Source organism: Anolis carolinensis, chromosome 6 (genome assembly GCF_035594765.1).
Source record: "Anolis carolinensis isolate JA03-04 chromosome 6, rAnoCar3.1.pri, whole genome shotgun sequence".
Lineage (NCBI taxonomy): Eukaryota > Metazoa > Chordata > Lepidosauria > Squamata > Dactyloidae > Anolis > Anolis carolinensis.
Genome location: NC_085846.1, coordinates 85,987,024 through 86,006,297, shown reverse-complemented (window position 1 = coordinate 86,006,297; position 19,274 = coordinate 85,987,024). Strand labels below are relative to the sequence as shown.

General features: G+C 37.0%; 1 protein-coding gene across 4 annotated transcripts in view; it reads left to right on the top strand.

Moving 5' to 3' along the window:
- hdac9 (histone deacetylase 9) overlaps positions 1-11,070 on the top strand; it is a 511,618-nt gene extending 500,548 nt beyond the window's left edge. For all 4 annotated transcript variants that reach the window (XM_062957772.1, XM_062957771.1, XM_062957774.1 and 1 more), the window contains one exon: positions 3,017-11,070. In XM_062957772.1, the coding sequence (XP_062813842.1) occupies positions 3,017-3,056 (40 nt within the window). In that variant the 3' untranslated portion in view covers positions 3,057-11,070. The remainder of the gene's footprint in view (positions 1-3,016) is intronic.
- Positions 11,071-19,274: the final 8,204 nt, after the last annotated feature.

Below are 19,274 nucleotides of genomic sequence, written 5' to 3'. Positions count from 1 at the left end.
TTCCATTTTTCACATTTGGAAAGATATCGATATTGTCTGTCAGCAACCATGACAACTAAATGAAGGCTGCAATCTATCTCTGATAATAAACAAGAAAAAAGCTGATAATAAACAAAAAGGCACATTTCAGAAGCCCCTGAAAGCTGGCTTAGATGCATTCAAAAAGTCAATTGTTTCATTTTTATATAAACCCACAACAGAGGTTGCTCTTTCCTTCACTTTTAAGATGGGAACCAGATTTGAGAAGTACTCAAGTATGCCTTAACTAGAATTTGAACTGATGTTCCCAAGATCTAAAGAACCAAAAACTAGGATCTCAAGAAAATACTGTACAAGAATGTGTATGGTTTATAATGCAGAAGCATTACATCATGAATGAGCTATGCATTTCTTTTTCTTGAAGCAAGCATCAAAGATTAACAGAACTCAGTGACTTGCAGGATTATGATTAACAGCTGTTGCACAGGATTGCTGTGAGTTGCTGTTGCACAGGTTTCGTTATTATATTTATCTTTCCCATACTTGAAAAATCAAATACTAGAGATTTTGATAATATCATTGTTTTTTAACCTCAGGATTTTTTACTATAGGATAATTTGATGTTCTGACAGTGGGTTTTGAACTACCTTCTTGTCCCATTCAGGCCTTAATGCTAATTGGAATCCAACTGTAGGGATTTCCAGTCTATGAGAAGCAATTGTAGGGAGGCACAGGGAGCAGAAAAGAAGAATTGTCCTGACTCGGTTCTGCTAGATTTCTAGCAGAACTTCACCACTAGAGCCTGCTCTAAGAGATTATTAAATGCCATAAGGTTTTCTTGCTTCTGATAACAGTGTGTGTTCACATGTGCCCAAGGTTCAACATCAGGAACAGTTGAGCTGAATTAAAGTAGAAAAGTGTGTAGCTTCAAGAAGGTTGATACTATAGATATATACATTTATATAAGAAGATTTATTATGTGTAGATCCTATGTGAATGATAGATTATTATAATAAGAGTTTATATTATAAGAGTTTGATATTAGTTAATTGATAAAATAAGGAGAAGGATTACTATGCAGAGCTGGAAGAAGGAATACTATAAGAAGATAAAAGAAACCAATGCAGATTCGGAAGGATCATCTGTTACTCTTGCTAGAAAAGATGTCTTACTTGGAACTTTTTTTCTTTTGATTGTTGTGTTTCAAAACGTCAGGAGAGAATACTTCTGGAACATGGCCATACAGCCCGGAAAACACACAACAACCCTGTGATTCCGGCCATGAAAGCCTTCAACAACACATTTTTTTCCTTTTACTTTTTTTCTTTTACTTTTTCTTTTCCTTCCCATACTAAAAATGTAATATGTATAATGCTCTTTAACAGTTTCACTTCACTATAGCAGGGTTTTACTATGATTCAGTGTGTTAGTGAAACAAAAAATTGCCTCATAGGAAGATGCCACAATGTAAGAAAAAAGCTTTAAAAAGCCCTTCTAATGATGATCCAAGAAAAAAAATATAGCAACAAACAGTCTCAACAAAATAATAGGAAAGAGCCCATTGACAGTGTACAAATGGACACAGTCTTATCAGCAAACAAAAATAAATAATGAAGAAGTCAATCTTCTTCAGATAAGACTAAAGAAGTCTCATATTTATGGGACTGAATTTCTAATAATTTTTTTAAACAGGTTCCTCATTTTAATAGACATATGGAAGAGAAATATAAGTTAGTGTCATCTCCAAATCTGTTGCTTTTTGGCCCAATAAAGATAATTGAGCATTTGACATTTTTAATATATTGAGTTTATTTATTAAATGTATCCATCTACCCATGTTGAAGATTTTGGAGGAGAATTCAGTGAATTAAAGCAGCTAATAAAATTAAAACATATGCATTAAAAGGGGGCTGTATTTTTTGAATTGGGGAATGTTTATGTGAAGAACTTGCATAATATCATCTATTTCTTCATAAATTTCATAGGAAAAAAGAGTTTTTAAAAAACTGAATTTGGAAGAACGTAAAACTCATAGATCAATTTTACCAGCTGCATGTTTTGCGACTAAACAAAAAAACATCCTCTTGAAACTCAAGGCAAATTCCCAATGATAAATATTTTGGGCATGAATAAGTTCTTCCATCCTCATTTCTATTTCACCGGAGAGTATTGAAAATATCCAGAAAATGTGCATCTGTCAAAAATAAAATGTGTGTGTGTGTTCTCAGACATCAGCGTAGGATTAAATTCATATATCTGACCTCTTATGCTGCCAACAATGCTGTTTGAAGAAGAGGAAAAAAAACCTCTAATCCTTTATTCTCTAGAGCTATACACAGGGGGGTGAATACTTTATCTTCTCTTTTTTTTCCCCCTGTACCTTTCCAACTGCCAATTTAGCTCAGACTGTTGGCTGTCTCCCAGGTGATTTCTAATAAAGATGATGTGCATAATCAGATTATTTATTATTATTAGATACCTACTTTATGGCAGTGGTCTGCTAATCAAATTCAGAATTGGAGTGCGGAAGTTTTAGGCAGGCGAGCAGCCAATATGGTCTTAAAATCAAAGCAAGCACAACCAGCATGGCTTGGAGTCACTGCAAAATTCCTTGTGTGTTACCTGATTTTCAAGAGAGTATCCCATTGTTAAATTGAATAAGTTGGATCCATAAATATCCATAAAGAGAGAAAGCAAGAAGGAGAGAGAATTGCACCTCTTCCCTCACCCGAACTCTGTAAAGCGATTTGATTTTGCTGAAACAAAGCATGTGCATTTCTTGAACCTAAAGTTATAAAATATTCTGACAATTTTAATATAAACAGGAACCTTTTGCAGTGATTGCTTGGATCAGAAATGTTTTTTCCACTTGACATTTTGTTTATGCTTCCTGGAAGAGAAACTTTATTTATGGATAACCAAAGAACACAAATAAACACGGCAGAGAGCTGAAAAATCAGCTTTGATTATGCATGAAAATCTACAATGTCATTGTGTACTCTGGTTCCATATTCTGATTGCCTGTTTATTTTTCTAGAGCTGCTGGCGAGCCCATGGAAGAAGAGCCAGCCTTGTGAAGTGCCAAGTTCTCCATGATATTTCCTGTGCGTGACATCATTGTGTACCTCCATCTACCGCCACCCCCCCCCTTTTTTTTTGAAAAAAAGCACCCTTAGACATGTCTTGTCTGCTGCCTGGGTGGCAAGGATCAGATGGAACGTAAACACACTGGGCACACAATTCTGAACAGCAGCTTCACTTGTTCGTAGGACAGACTTAAAAAGCCTCCTTTGGTGTAACCGCTACAATTCTAAAGTTACACACAAACCAGATCTTGCAGAGAGAGACTGAGCCTAGAAGCCTGCTTCCAAATGCTGTGCAATGCACTCACTGACTTCAGTGATAGAATAGAAGCATCCAATTAATTCCAATTTCTTGACTATGGTTGTCTGAAAATCTGAAACAGCCTAAAAAAAAAACCACAGGGTGGAAAGGGAGAGAATCATGGCATCACAATCCCCACTGCTTCTGATTTTTAAAACACATTTTGTTACCTCTTTCCCTCCGCTTTCTTTCACATTGTTAAAAATAGTTTAAAGGGTTGATTTCAGAATGGAATGAAATGATATATCCTTTATCCATGGTGCCATTTGAAAAATGTGATAGCCATTTCAGATTGGAGAAATATATTGTTTTTGAAGGGTCAGGGAAACACAGGCCCCATCTACACTGACCATTTATTAATGCAGTCTGAAGCCAACTCCAAACTGCAGTGGCCAGACAAAAACTCCCATAAAAGTTCACCAAAAAATCCTTAATGTGGATCAGTGATTTTTATAATCATGATCTGGGCTTCAAACTGGTTCCAGGATTTCCTATGTAATCTTCTGCACAGTGAAACTACTATCTTCAATACCAGTTTGAAACTACATTAAATGATCAGTGAAGATGGTGCCTCAGTCAATAGGAAACTTTTCTCCATTGCATTTCAGCTGCCCTAAGCAGAATTGTGCAAAATGGCTCTTTAGTTATGAACTTCTAGGCATTGCATTCAGAATTCAGCCCTGGGACATACTGCCTCATAAAAGGATGTAGGAGTCCAACCTGGTTGATCATTTTATTGGTTGGTTCTTCATGGTTCCCTTGCTCTACAAAAGGAGAAAACAATGTCTTGCCCTTGGCGTAATAGTGCATAATCCACCCAAGTTATTGTGTGAGCAAAAGATTCTCATCTGCTTTTTAATAACCAGTCACTTTCTTCTACCTTAGATTAGCACTGCTTTGAAAGGAGCAGACTGAAATCCACAAAAGCTCATGCTCAAGTAAATCATCCTGGAAGATACCAACTAGATCTTTTTTTCCTACTTGCTTTTTTAAAATGCTAATTCAGCCTAGCTTCAGACCCGTGCTATACCCCACTTCTAAATGATAAAAGTATGAATGATTTTTCCAGATTTGCTACAATGATGGTGGTGAGATGATGGTGATGTCCCCTGTTCCCTGAACTGGGATTCAAGTGCTTCTGAAAACCGATTTAGTTTTAAAAGCAGGTCAGGACATCACTCAATCTCTTCCATGGAAGCAGAATACTGAAAGGTTTTAAGAGGCATTTTGAATTCTATTTTTCTTCTCTAAAATTTAACACGTAGATTAAGACAAAAGTCACTCCAAATTCACGAGTGTGGCAAAGGAGCTATGCACTCTTCTAATAACCAATGTTTAAACTCTTACACATGTTGCCTTACTCTCACAAAATAGAAAAGGGGATTGTGGCTTTTATTCAAACTCAAAGCATTTTTGAGGAGCACCAATAGTAACGGAGTTATGGTCATTTTTGACAATCACACACACATAGAAAACATAGTCTATTCGTATGTATCTTCAATTATTCTACCTTACAGAATCAAATAGCGAGATTTCCTTTGAACAGCAAGGGATGTTCTTGCTTTATATATTTTCCGAGCTCAAAGGATACATAAAAGCCATAAGTGAACACTGTCATGCTTTTTATTCTGAAATTTGAAAGAAACCTTAATTAAAACAAGGTTTTGGGGAACGCCGTGGTATGAAAGATATGAAACAATGTGGTTTCAGTTATAGCAGACTCAAACCTGTAAATCAAAGATGAAAGATTTCACTCAAATAGAATTATATAATTCTCTCTTGTTATACAGATGGGCTGCATTTTTTTTGCCTCAAATGTGTTTGGGTTTGTTTACAATTAGCATTTTAATTTGAGAGCCTTTTATATGGAAACAGTCTGCTGTAAGATGAAAATCGGAGACTGTTTAAAACAGGAAGTCGAGGAAGAATGTCACCCGGTGAAACATGGAATTATCTTTTTATGTAAGTGTTATGAGATGCATTCTTATGATTAATTATTGGGGAAGAAATTAAATCCTATTTCAAGTTGAACACCCAGTATCAATTTTCCTACTTAACAGAAGAAATCTGAAGCATCAAAGTTGCATTAGCACAGATACTCAATCTAGTCCTACAATATCTATAGAATTACATTTGTGAGTAAGGCAATATATTCTGAACATTTGTCTTGAGTGATACTATTAGACAAATTATTCCAGTTTTCCAATAGTCATCCTTTACACATACGTCTTAGGAAAAATTAATCACCATGCCTGCTGGTAATTATTCAGTCTAATGGTTTAAATTCAATGCTTCCTATTTTAAGTGGTGGTGCTGAAAATGTCCATTTTATTGTTGTGAAATCGGTTTGCTTTTGAAGCCCAAATTGTGAATGGAATAAAAGATGAAGAGCTAACCCATTTAGCTTTGAATTTATAGTGTGGAAATGCTCATATTTCCTTTGCAAACCACTGAGATGCTTGAGAAAATTGAACCAGAACAAAGGAAGACTATGGGTCCATGCACACTCATTTGAAAGCAAGTAAACATGCATCTGTCATTGAACTCCACTTTTGATTTTATGGTGTGTCTGTGTGCCTTCAAGACTCCGATTGACTTATGCCAGCCTCATTAATTTCATAGGGTTTTTCAGGCAAGGAATACTCAGAGGTGGTTTTGCCAGTTCCTTCCTCTGAAATACAGCCTATGAAATCTGGTATTCATTGGCAGTCTCCCATCCAAGTAATTCAGAGCTGACCTAGCTTAGCTTCTAAGATCTGACGCGTTTATGACATTTTACTAAATAAAAACAAAGTTGAACTGGCACAATGACAGTACTAATTGTCTCTTCAGCGGGTAGATGCCTGGAAATCTACATAAATACGCAAATGTAGAAAAGGGATTTTGTATTTGGTCTATCATTATGGGTTATATATTCCAATTTAGGAAAGTGCATAGCAGTAGGTTAATTAGAAACAGCATAAACATTACTTTTTTGAGAGGAATAATCTCATCCTTTTAAGCCATTGCCAAGAATGGCCCAGTGAATAATTTAAAAACTCAGGTGTTGCAGTATTATTGATGCTAAGCAGGTGTAGACTACAGCAGCAAGGCTCAGCAATACAGATAAAGGATTACTGGAAATTGCATATGAGGTCAGGGTGGTCTAGTGGTTAGAGTGTTTGATTAGGATTTAGAAAATCTCATACCAAGTCCCTACTGAGCCATGAAACTGAGTGACTATCTCTCTCTCGTCCTGAACATGATTATTGTGAGCATAAGGAGAAGCAGAGCTACATGCATCCCTTATCGCTCACGGAAGATAGGACAAGCTATAACCATTAACTAATCCATAATTAATTATATAAAATGTGTAAAATAATTTTAAAATCACAGAAGTTTATAAATGACTTGCCCATTTTTTATAATTTGGGTAAACACTGAATGTATAGAAATATATTTCTGTTTGCAAAATGTGTTCAGGCTCTGCTGAACCGTTAGGAGAACAAGAGTTTGATCCATATGTTTCAAGTTCCTTTCCATATGCGTCTGTGATATTTAGTCTTGATGGCCCTGGCACAGAATCAAGGATCCAAAGATCTATATTATGTGGCCTCAAAGACTTGAGCATCTTTGGTGTTGTTGGGGACTTTTTTTTAACCCACCCACCGCATAGCACTCTTGTTCCAAAGGCTATATTAAAAATTGTGCTTGAGAATCAAGCTGCACTTTGCATTTAAGTCCTGTCATTGCTCTTTTTTTTTTAAAGAAAAAAGTTTATGGAAGAGATGAATGGCACTGGGATCAAGATATAGGTGGGGGAAGGTAAGAACAAAGGCTTTTCCTGTTGCACAATATCCCCATTGAAACTCCCCCCTCTCTCCAAAACAGTTATTATCTGTACTACTAATAGTGTTTGCATGTGTTATTTCTTAAAACTAAGCATTATATTTTCATATCCAATTTGTTTGTAACCTGGTAGATGCAGGTGTGAAACAGTCACCTGGCAAATGCTAATGGACTTAGTATAATGAATGTGACTTTTCACTAACAGTCCTGGTTTTTTTTAAAAGGTTGTGATGAGTTGGGTTATAGGTACTGCTCAAGACATCCTAGTCCTAAATTCACTCAGGCCACTTTCCAAAGCCTTGGGGTCCTTTCAGGCTACACAATTATAGGACAGTGTTTGTGTGTGTGCCTTCAAATTGCCTGTCAACTTATTGGGGCCCCATGAATTTCATGGGGTTTTCTTAGTGGCAGTCAAAGTGGCAGGCAGAAAGTGGCAGGCCATCTTCAATATGACATCTTTTCAAATATTAAACATGGATATTGTGTCACTGCTTAACCTTCTCTTCTCCAGGCTCAGGTTATCCAGTTCCACAATAAGGCATGGTTTCCAGACCTTCTCAAGGTGCTACATTAAAAATACAGAATTTTTGGAATGTTATTCAATCTAAAAAAGGAGACTTTCCAGACCTCAAATAAAGGATATCCTTCATAATAAGGGGCATATACCAGTCCTATTTGGAGATGGGAACTACACCACAAAATTCAAAAAAATTGCAAACTTGCTTACATTCCAATGTATGCATTAGTCCAGAGACAAGTTCATTTCACAATTCAAAAAGCTTGAATTCCCCAAATGTCCCCATTCTTGACCTTGCTAGTAAGATGTAAATAGTAATAATAAAACAGCCCCTTGGGCCTGATCCAGCTAAAGCTGCTTTTGGCTCAGTCTGTAATCTGGCTAAAATTTATTTTAGGAATAAACGGAATATATTGTCATGTACCTTCAATTTACTTCCAATTTATGACAGGTCTAAGATAAACCTTATATAGGATTTTCTTCGCAAGAAAAAGCCAGTGTGGTGCAGTAGTTTGCACCATGGATTACAACTCTGAAGACCAGGATTTTAATCCCTACTCAGTTATGGAAACCCACTGGATGACACCCTGTCAGGTTCAGAAGAAGGCAAAAGTTTGTCCTCTCTGGAACAAACCTTGCCAAGAAAACTGAATATAACTCAGTGACAATTACTTCCATGCATAGGATCGATGTACATGTTTCATTTAAAACAATAGAAAGTGATTAGTCAAAAGTACCGTATATATTCGGTACCCATAAAATAACATATAATATAGTTACCCATAACATAAAATATAGTTACCCATAAAATAACATTAATTAAGGCATCAGTAGGTTAAATGTTTTTGAATATTTACATAAAACTGTAATTTAAGATAATAATAATAATAATAATAATAATAATAATAATAATAATAAGACTTTAATAAGATAAGACTGTCCAAGTCTGATTACCTATAAACTTGAATATAAGCCAACCTAAATATAAACTGGCCAGGACCCTCACTCGAGTATTAGCCAAGGGGGGCTTTTTCAGCCCTAAAAAGGGCTGAAAAAACTTGGCTTATACTTGAGTATATACAGTAATTGATTTCATTGAATTGAAAGGGAAATTGTAATGACTAATTTTTGCTGGATCACAACATTTATTTTTAACTAGTGAGCAAAATGTTGAGGAATGGGGAGAGAGATCTTTCTTTGTTGAAATCTCCTTTGAATACATCACTTCATGTTGTTGTAACACTGCTTTCAAATCCTACTGAGGCAATATCTAAACATGCAAAATGTGTCACCATTACCAACAAGAAGAATATGTACCCTGGCATAACAGGAGTGTTTCCGTTTAAACACCTATGTTTCAAGGGAGAGAGAATTTTTTCACAGTACAAATGCTGCATTAGGTAGCAGCAAATTCGTCAGTGTCAAACCATAGAGACAGATTTTTCTTTTCATTTAATAGGTCTTCCTAATAGTATTTATTGCATTCCAGGCTGACATGAACATCTGCAGTAGCAGAGTCATGTCCACCAGATGCACGTTTAGCAAAGGCTGATGAGTGACCATAGTTTTTAATGCAATGGAAAGTGGCTATGATTGTGTACATGGGTTTCTTTTCTCGAATTGTTTGAAGGGGGTTGGGAATTCAACAGGAAACCCAACAGATCATGCATAGGAATGTCTTGTTTTAAACTGCTTCTGACTTGGGATAGAGGAGATCAGTTACTCCAGGTTTGGAAGACTGAGTGAAAGCAGGTGCTGGGCTAATATTCCACAACTTGTCGAGGTCTTAATGCAAAACTAGATGCAAGAGTGAGGTGGGGCATAGCAAGACACTGTGAGAGAATCTAGAATGATTATATCCACGATACAACCACGTGCCCAGTGTCCTACCAGTGTTGAAAGGGGTTTAAAATTGAGGAAAATAGACTCCAACTAGAGTTTAGGAGTGCAGAAGGCCCTTGGTATTGGTTGGTTCCAGAACCTCCTGTGGATAACAAAACCCATGGATGCTCAAGTCCTATAATATGCACTGGCATAGTAAAATCGTATCTCTAATAAAAATGGCAAAATCAAGGCTGCAAAGATATAGATAATTGAATCTACAGATATAGAATCCATGGGTATGAACGGCCAACTGTTATTCCTTAAATATTCTTTTGTTCCCATGAGTTCCTCAGAATGTTCAACCCTGTTTTTAAAAGTTGATATTTGCATTGACCAACACTGGCCATTGAAAGGATACATTTCTCAGCTCAGATTCAACCAAAGACAGGAGGACAAGAGTTAATAACTTTTTCTTGGCTGCTCCTCCATCTTCCAATTTCACTGGGTGACCTTGGACAAGTCACACTTTCTCAATCTCAGAGGAGGGCAATGGCCTCTGATTAAATCGTGCCAAGAAGTCTTGCCAAGAAAAGGTTTTGAGAAGTTCACATATTTTAGAGCTTTGAAGATACATAACAATTATTTAAAAACCAGCCATTTTCTGTCAATTTGTCTTAATCCCAAGGGTGATTAAATGGATGCGTACATTCAGTGTATTTTTAATCAAACACTGTCAATCCCCTGAACATGCTTAGGATCATGAAACACTTCTGTGAGTGTATTTGTGCCTGTGTGCTTCTTTTATCATTTTTCCCTTCTCCGGGTCCATAGGGAACTTCTTCAGTGGAAAGTTGTCATGTGTGCCAGTAGAAGCCTTCTCCCCAAACATTGTAGTTCCAGTTTTGACTGATGTAGCATAGCTGTTATTTGCATCTAAACATCATGAACCAGGCCCTGTCTGATCTTGGAACTTAAGCAAAGAAGGCCCTGGTTGATACTTGGATGGAAAACCACCAAGGGATTCCACATGCTGTGAGCTATATTTCAGAAGGTCAAAACTGGCAAAGCCACCTCTGAGTATTCCTTGCTTAAGAAAACCCTACGAAATGGGGTTGCCATAAGTCAAGCGGTAACTTGAAAACTTGAAGGCACCTAGAGATACACACAATTACAGGGAACATCTAAGGAAGCCTGAAAATGTCATGGCCAATAGAAAGGGTTTGATGAAGCAAAATTATTCCTAAATGCCAAGGGATTTTTTTTAAAACAAAAATCATATAGGTCTGGGAAAGAGGAACCTAGAAAGCATTATTCTAAATATTCCTGATATATTTTTGTGTCTGAGAGCCTTCCATTAATAACTGAAAAGTCATCTTGTGCTTCAGAGTCTTTGTATGTTTAATTATGGAAGCTTTGAAATTGCTTGCAGTAGTCTTCAATCAGGTTGGGAAAAAGTCCCTTTGGTCCTGTGTTTTGTATAATTATTTGACTATACTCTTGTTCTCATGTGTATTAAAGAACCCTGTTTGAAATAAGAACATTTGATGTTTGGCTCTTTTTTATTTTGCAAATGTTTTTAACTATCTGGATGAAACAGAAGTTTCAGAAGTAGCATATGAACTTGCCACCCTAGTAGAATCATAGGCATTTAGCTATTAAAACATAAATATACTGAGCACCATCAAGATGGAGTGCATTAAAAAGTAAACCACAAACATTAATGTGAAAGGAATGATACTTGTCAGCCTAAAAACCACAGAAAGAAAACGAAAAATATCCAGAGATAAAACTGAAGCTTTAAAGCTCATATTTGATACTCCATTTTGCCAATAAATTAATTGTTGAAGTCTACTTTTTCCTTTTACAGTTGAAAAATTCTGCCCCACTCAAAAAACTTTTTACATACAGGGTTGAATTTCTATAATGCTCTTGGGAGATACAAAGCATCTTGGAAACCAGATCCTTCGCCTTCCACCCAAAATCTAGCAGACTGCCCTTCTAATTCCAGATCGTGACTATCTGTGGTTATTCAATGGTGATGGAAAAACATTTTTTACATACTAAAAGTCACTTGCTTCTTAATAATTATATGCAGACTGAAATTTAGCACTGTCATGGAGAAAACATTCCTAGCTAGGCTTTGCCGAACACTGTCTCCTGGTTAAAGCCATGTCCCACATCCATTAGGATCCCATTTCCCCTTCCATGAATCTAACTTGATGTATTTTATGCAGAACATTTGAGATGTTTGCAAATATCTTTCTGACTAATGTGAAATTCTACATGAACAATTGAAAATCACTTTATAGTGGGTGGAAAATTTCCATTTTCTGCTCAATAATGCTTTTGGAGACAGGGAACAACATGAATTGTATTGTTAATCCCAATTACATGGACCCATGGAATTGGTTGGATGTACTTATGTACACAATTCAGCATCTGATTCAATGGTTCTACCCCAGTTGGGAACAACCAGTAAGATTCCATCTATTTCTTCCCCATCATTTAACTGATGAACATCACTAGATTTTTAATCACAGGAATTTTGGTTGAAATGCATGAAATGGAACTTAAATCTGTGGGAGTTTGCAGAATCACTTTTTCGAATTCCTTCACATGCAATCTCTTTGAGCTAGAAATAAAGAACAAAGTGTACAGCTTCACCATCCGAATCCCAAAGAAGAACAGTCAATGAACTGGAAAGATCTAGGTTGTGACACTGGGCTATTATGTCGAATGTTGATTATTCTGGGATTGTTCAAATTAGATGCATTCTAAAACTTTCTTTTGGCTAAAATGTTCCTGTTGCTTTTTTATTTTTGGACAGTGCTATTGCAAGAGTAAAAACTCCTTGCTTTTTGGCTTTACAAGATCACAGATAGTTCTGCATTGCAACTGTCCCTAAAGGATGTCCATTTTGTCCCTCTTCACTGAAGGCACATACCCAAATCTATCTTCTTTGCACAGTTGAAATTGCTGCTTATGATCTATAGAGCTGTATACAGTTAGTCTAGAACAGTGGTTCCCAACCTGTGGGCCATGGCCCAACAGTGGGCCGCAAGAACAAAAATCCAGTCTGCAAACCACCTTCCTATTTATTTATTTATTTTATTTCTTCTCCTTCTGCAGAGCTGACCATTGCATTGGATAGACCACATCAGCTCTAGATTATTAAATATTATTTTCTGTGGTAGAGCAGATAACAACTACTGGATGGCATATGTTCTGTATCAGAAACTAGAGCTGATGTGGTCTATCTAATGTAATTTTCAGAATCAGAACCCCAAATAACCAAACCAAATCTAAAGTTGACCAAAAGCTGATTTGTAACCCTTTTGGTACTATGTTGGAGAATGGTCCCTGGTCAAAGTGGTCCCTAGTCAAAATGGTCCCTGGTCAAAAAAGGTTGGGAACCACTGGCCTAGAATATCTAAAGTACTTCATTTGATACAAACTTACCTGACAGGAGGCCCTTCTTTTAGTTCCATCAGTCTCACAATCGCAACTGGCAAATACACAAAACAAAGTTTTTGGAAATGCTGCTGTGAGTTCTGAAACTGCCTTTCTGAGAGATTTAGACTAGCTCCCTCTTTCATGTCCTTTCTGGGGAGGTGAAGTCTTTGTTATGTTGACACATCTTTGGAAACTACTGCTTATAAGAAATGCCTTTTAATAGAGTGCCCACTATAGTTTTCTTTCTTGACTTTCAATTGATATATTTAAAATGCACTCAATTCTATTGATAGTTTAATTGAACTTTTACTCTTTTTACCTACATGTGTTTGAATTATGGTAAGCCACCTCAGATCCCAACACTGGGGCAGAGGGACTTGGGATATAAACTAACAAGCATCTCAACTGCCAGCTGGAGAGCAAATCTATTAGCAGAAATTTGAAGTAATCAATTGCAAATAATTGGTTATTTGTAATTAATTCATTTTCCCAGTACCAAAGATATGTAAATGTATTGCATTATAGTTGCAACTTAACATGTGATAATTTCATGCCTCTTGTGGTGTGACTGTAATTTTTTAATTTCCTATAATCTTTAATTTTTTGTTATGGTTGTTCATAAGATGCTCTCACAATATCATAGAGGACAGTGTGATGTGCCTCCTGATACTGGCTTTGCTCCGTTGTGAGCTTCGCTTAATAGTATGGTTAGTGCCCTGTTGAGGCATATGTATATATTGCTTTATACATGGCTGGGCCTTCCTGCTGCAGCCTGGCTGGGCCTTCCCGCCATGCGGCCTGGCCCAGCCCCCCATGCGGCCCTGCCCCCATGCCATGCGGCCCCGCCCCCTGCACCACGTGGCCCGCCCACCACGGCCCCACCCCCCTCAGAAAGCCCAGAAAGGAGGAGAAGGAGGTGGGGAGTGGCGCCATCCTCCTGGGGCCTCAACGACGCCCCCGGGACGATGGCGCCACAGGCAAAAGCCTACCTCGCCAGGCGGTTGGACCGCCTCTGATTATAGGTGAACTATAAATCCTAGCAACTACAACGCCCAAATGTCAAGGTCTATCCCCCCCCCCCAAACTCCACCAGTGTTCAAATTTGGGCATATTGAGGATATTGTGCTGCGTTTGGTCCAGATCCATCATTGTTTGAGTCAACAGTGCTCTCTGGATGTAGACCAACTACAACTCCAAAATTCAATGTCAATGTCCACCAAACCCCTCCAGTATTTCCTGTTGGTCATGGGAGTTCTGTGTGCCAAGTTTGGGTCAATTTCTTCATTGGTGGAATCCAAAAAGCTCTTTGATTGTAGGTGAACTATAAATCCCAGCAACTACAACTCCCAAATGACAAAATTATCCCCCCCCCCCCCGCACCAGTTTTCAAATTTGGGCATATTGGGTATTTGTGCCAAATTTGGTCCAGTGAATGAAAATATATCCTGCATATCAGATATTTAAATTACGATTCATAACAGTAGCAAAATTATAGTTATAAAGTAGCAACGAAAATAATTTTATGGTTGAGGGTCACCACAACATGAGGAACTGTATTAAGGGGTCGTGACATTAGGAAGATTGAGAACCACTGATTTAAGGGATAATCTTTGTCTACATATAGGTTAAGTATAATGTCTAGCTTGACTCCGAATCTTCTTCTGGAATCAAAGTACACACTTATCTTCTTCCATAGTAAGTCCATAGACTGTAAACTGTTACATGTCTTCTCAGACATAAACCACACTGAATGGAAGCTCCTTCCTTGGAAGCTTTTAAACAGAGGCTAGATGACCATCTGTCAGGGGTACTTTGATTGTGCTTTTCTTGCATGGCAGGGGCTGGACTAGATAGCCCATGTGGTCTCTTCCAACTCTATCTTTCAATGATTCCATGAATTCATTGGGTCTACTCCCAGGAAAACAAGTAAAGAATTGCACCCTGAATCTCTGATTAGCTTCATTGTACGTCTGTGCACCTGGTAGCCAATCATGTGTTTTTCATTATATTTGATGCACCCTGCTTGTATTTCCTGAAGTAAACCTTTTTGAGTCCATAATGAGAATGAATGATTAGATTTCATGTGCTTCGTTGGTTTGTTCATGCATTTTGTGCACAGTCAAAACAATCCTGTCTGATTTTTGTTTCTTCCTGGGGCTTGTGCTGTAAAGGAGGAAGGTCTAAAAAAACAAGAAAATGCCAGGATATGATTCATTAAAAAGAAACCCATATTTGGCTTTCTACAAATACTTTTTGTTAAATTAAAGTCCTCAGTTAACTACAGTAACCAAAGAATGGCTGCATCGTCAACTATTACATTCTAGAATTTAAAAGGACTTAGAGAACAAAAACAAACTAAAAGAATAATATTTCACATCTTTTTTAAAAGTTGTTTTCCTTTAACATGTTGTTTTTCTTTAATCTTTGGACTCAAGCGGCTCACGGGCGTATAAAGCATAAATGGAACAAAAGGCTGCAGACATTTGGCTTGAATATCATTGTTTGTAATGAAATTGGGGAGTACGTGTCCACAATTGCAAATGGAATCTGACAATAAGAAAATGTGAAGAGGTTTTATGTTTGCTAGTTTGTTGCAGAAATGAAAAAAATTGCCAGGTACAGTAGAGTCTCACTTATCCAACATAAATGGGCCGGCAGAACGCTGGATAAGTGAATATGTTGGATAATAAGAAGGGATTAAGGAAAAGCCTATTAACCATCAAATTAGGTTATGATTTCACAAATTAAGCAGCAAAACATCATGTTACACAACAAATTTGACAGAAAAAGTAGTTAAATATGCAGTAATGCTATGTAGTAATTACTGTATTTATGAATTTAGCACCAAAATATCACAATGCATTGACTACAAAAATGCATTGGATAATCCAGAATGTTGGATAAGCGAATGGATAAGTGAGACTCTACTGTATATGATCATAACTGAAGCAAGAATGAAAAGGCAACTTGGGCTTGCTTTGGTTGTTAGAAAGGGGACCAATAGGAAGTGGAAGAGGACTGCAGTTTTTGCTTTCTCTTCAGATTAGGATGGATTTTTTTTGTTTTTGCCTGGGTAAAGAAGAACAATGTTTCTATGATTCGGCTGCAACAGAGAACTTTTAAAAAAGAACTTAGAAAGGGTGTGCCTACATTGTAGAATTAATACAGTTTGACACCACTTGAACTGCTATGCTATGGATTCATGACCGCTGTAGTTTGGTGAGGAGCCTTTGACAAAAAAGCTAAAGATCTTCTAAAACAGTGGTTCTCAACCTGTGGGTCCCCAGATGTTTTGTCCTTCAACTCCCAGAAATCCTAACAGCTGGTAAACTGGCTGGGATTTCTGGGAGTTGTAGGCCAAAACACCTGGGGACCCACAGGTTGAGAACCACTGTTCTAAAACCACAGCTCCCATGATTCCATCATCATCATCATCATCATCATTATCATCATCATCTCTCCCCATAGGGACTCAGGGCGGTTAACATGCATATAAACAGCAAACATTCAATGCCACAACTACTTCACTAATTCCAAATTAGAAAAAAAAACAATAATTTAAACTGAGCTAGTGTGAAACTGCATTAACTCTACAGTTATGAGTATGGGATATTAACACGCATATTTCATAATATTGTGGAATATCTCATTATCCACTTCATTTTTTCCAAAAGCGAGACAAATAAAAGTAAGAGTTTGATCTAAGACTATGTACAATATCTTGCATCACTGCAATTCCTGACTTTGGTTTCCTCTTCTCCTTTCCTTTTAATGAAATGAATGCTTTATGTGTGCTTGACACTGTGAAGGATTAGACGAGATAAAATACTCGTAATTTTCATTTTCTTGGCCCTAGTCTGGTAAAACTAAAGAGGTGGTAAACTATTGTTGTTTCTTACACTTCAGGATTTTCTAGGTCCTTTATCAAACTACATTTTGAAAAATAAATTAAATATGTAATTATATATTCAATAATAGACTTTACCATTTAGTTTATCGAATATTTATTTATTTATTTATTTACAGCATTTATATTCCACCCTTCTCACCCCGAAGGGGACTCAGGGCGGATCACATTACACATATAGGCAAACATTCAATGCCTTTTAACATAGAACAAAGACAAACAAACATAGGCTCCGAGCGGGCCTCGAACTCATGACCTCCTGGTCAGAGTGATTCATTGCAGTGATTCATTGCAGCTGCTCTCCATAGATAATGCATTTTGGCTTCAAACTACAGGAATGGAGATTCCACCTGAACATGTGAGAGCTGTTCAGCAGTGGAACTCTCTGCCCTGGAGTGTGGTGGAGGCTCCTTCTTTGGAGGCTTTTAAACAGAGACTGCATGGTCGTCTGTCAGGGGTGCTTTGAATGTGATTTTTCGGTGTCTTGGCAAGGGGTTGGACTGGATGGCCCACGAGGTCTCTTCCAACTCTATGATTCTATGATTTCCCTAATTTTAAAAACTAATAACGTTCAGCCTGTTAAAGAATGTTGTTGCTTATTTTCTATATTAAATTTTGTTGTTTTTTTCAAAATTGAGAAAACTTTTTTTCCGCCATGGATCCAAAATTTCTGTACATTTTTCATCTGTAATATTGGGTCTATCACATTTCATCCTTACAAAATCCTTTGAAACAGTTAGTCTGAATGAGGATGAGTAGCCCATGGCTGCATACTGAGTTTCACATATTTCATTCTGAACATATTGTCAAACATATAGAATGTGAAATGGGATGCAATGAAAGGCAAAGAGGATTCAATCCAAGATTTCTAATTTGGTCTTTAAAAAAACATTCGGTCTGATTTTCAGTGAGCTTTGCCCTCACTATAATAGTGAACAGTAAAGAGGGGTGAAAACATTTCTTTTTATTGAATTGCTGTGAGTTTTCCGGGCTGTATGGCCATGTTCCAGAAGCATTCTCTCCTGAAGTTTTGCCTGTATCTATAGCAAGCATCCTCAGAGGTTGTGAGGGCCATGAAAGCCTTCAACAACACCTTTATTTTTACATTTTATATGATGTGAGATTTATAGGGATTAATCTGATTGCCACCCCACAGAGTTTTGGCATCTGTATAATTTAATTTTTAATAATAATAATAATAATAATAATAATAATAATAATAATAATAATAATAATAATAATAATTGTCAAAATACAATTGTATGAGAGAAAAAATCCATATGCCCTGAGAGGTCCTATGAAAATCTAAGAGAGTCAACCAAAAACATCATTTAACAATCAAATTCTCTTTAACTTCAAACTGGGGCTAAGAGTAAAAACCAGCTAAACTGATTGAAATTTGTTTCCCAACTAATCTCCATCATACTGTAGATTATTCCCATTTGATTTTATTTATTTTTCTACAATAAACATTGGCTTCCTTGAACTATGGTTTCCCACAATCTAATATACTAACTAAAGGAAGGTTTTTGTTACTCACTCCCCATTCTCTCTAATGCACAGACAGCTAAACAAAAACTAATATAGGACTATGTGTGCAAATGGTATACCCCAAACATATATGTTTGATCATTTGCAGCTAAAAAACTGTAAGAATTTAAGCTCTCATAAATTCACTTTCATGGTCTAACTGCAGTTTACACAGACAAAATTGTTTGAGCTATATATTGGCTGAAGAAGTTGAGGAAAACTCTTCAGTGGAATCTAAACTTTACAAGGAAAGGCACAGCAGAGGAGAGAGGAAGTCTTTGAATCAGCCCAGATGGTCTCTTTTAAAATCTTTTTGAAAATCTTTTTGTTTTGTTTTTTTGTTGCAGAAACAGAATTACACCCAGAGCAAATTCCTGTGTGGCAAATCTTATTCTTATATGATGATTCTTTTCATGTTTACTGTGGAATAGTGATGATGCAAGGCAAACAAAATGCATCTCAACGTCCGTTTTGTCCTGCAATAGAAACATGAGGGATGTGAAGTCACTGCGATCTTGTTATATTGGAAACTGTAGCTGGTGATGAGGGCAAGTTTGTGAAATGCTCAAAAAATAGGAAAAAATGGCCCAGTATCTGAGGATACACAGGCAATACACAATCAAAACAATGTGAACAGTATAAAGCAATGTAAAACAATAAGAATAATGTTAAACACACATGCATCTGTAAATGTATTGTTGCATTCGCAGGGAATACATTCCCAGACTTTACATAGATTTTTGAAACCATAGACCAGTGGTTCTCAACCTGTGGGTCCCCAGGTGTTTTGGCCTTCAGCTCCCAGAAATCTGAACCAGTTTACCAGTTTAGGATTTATGGAAGATGAAGGCC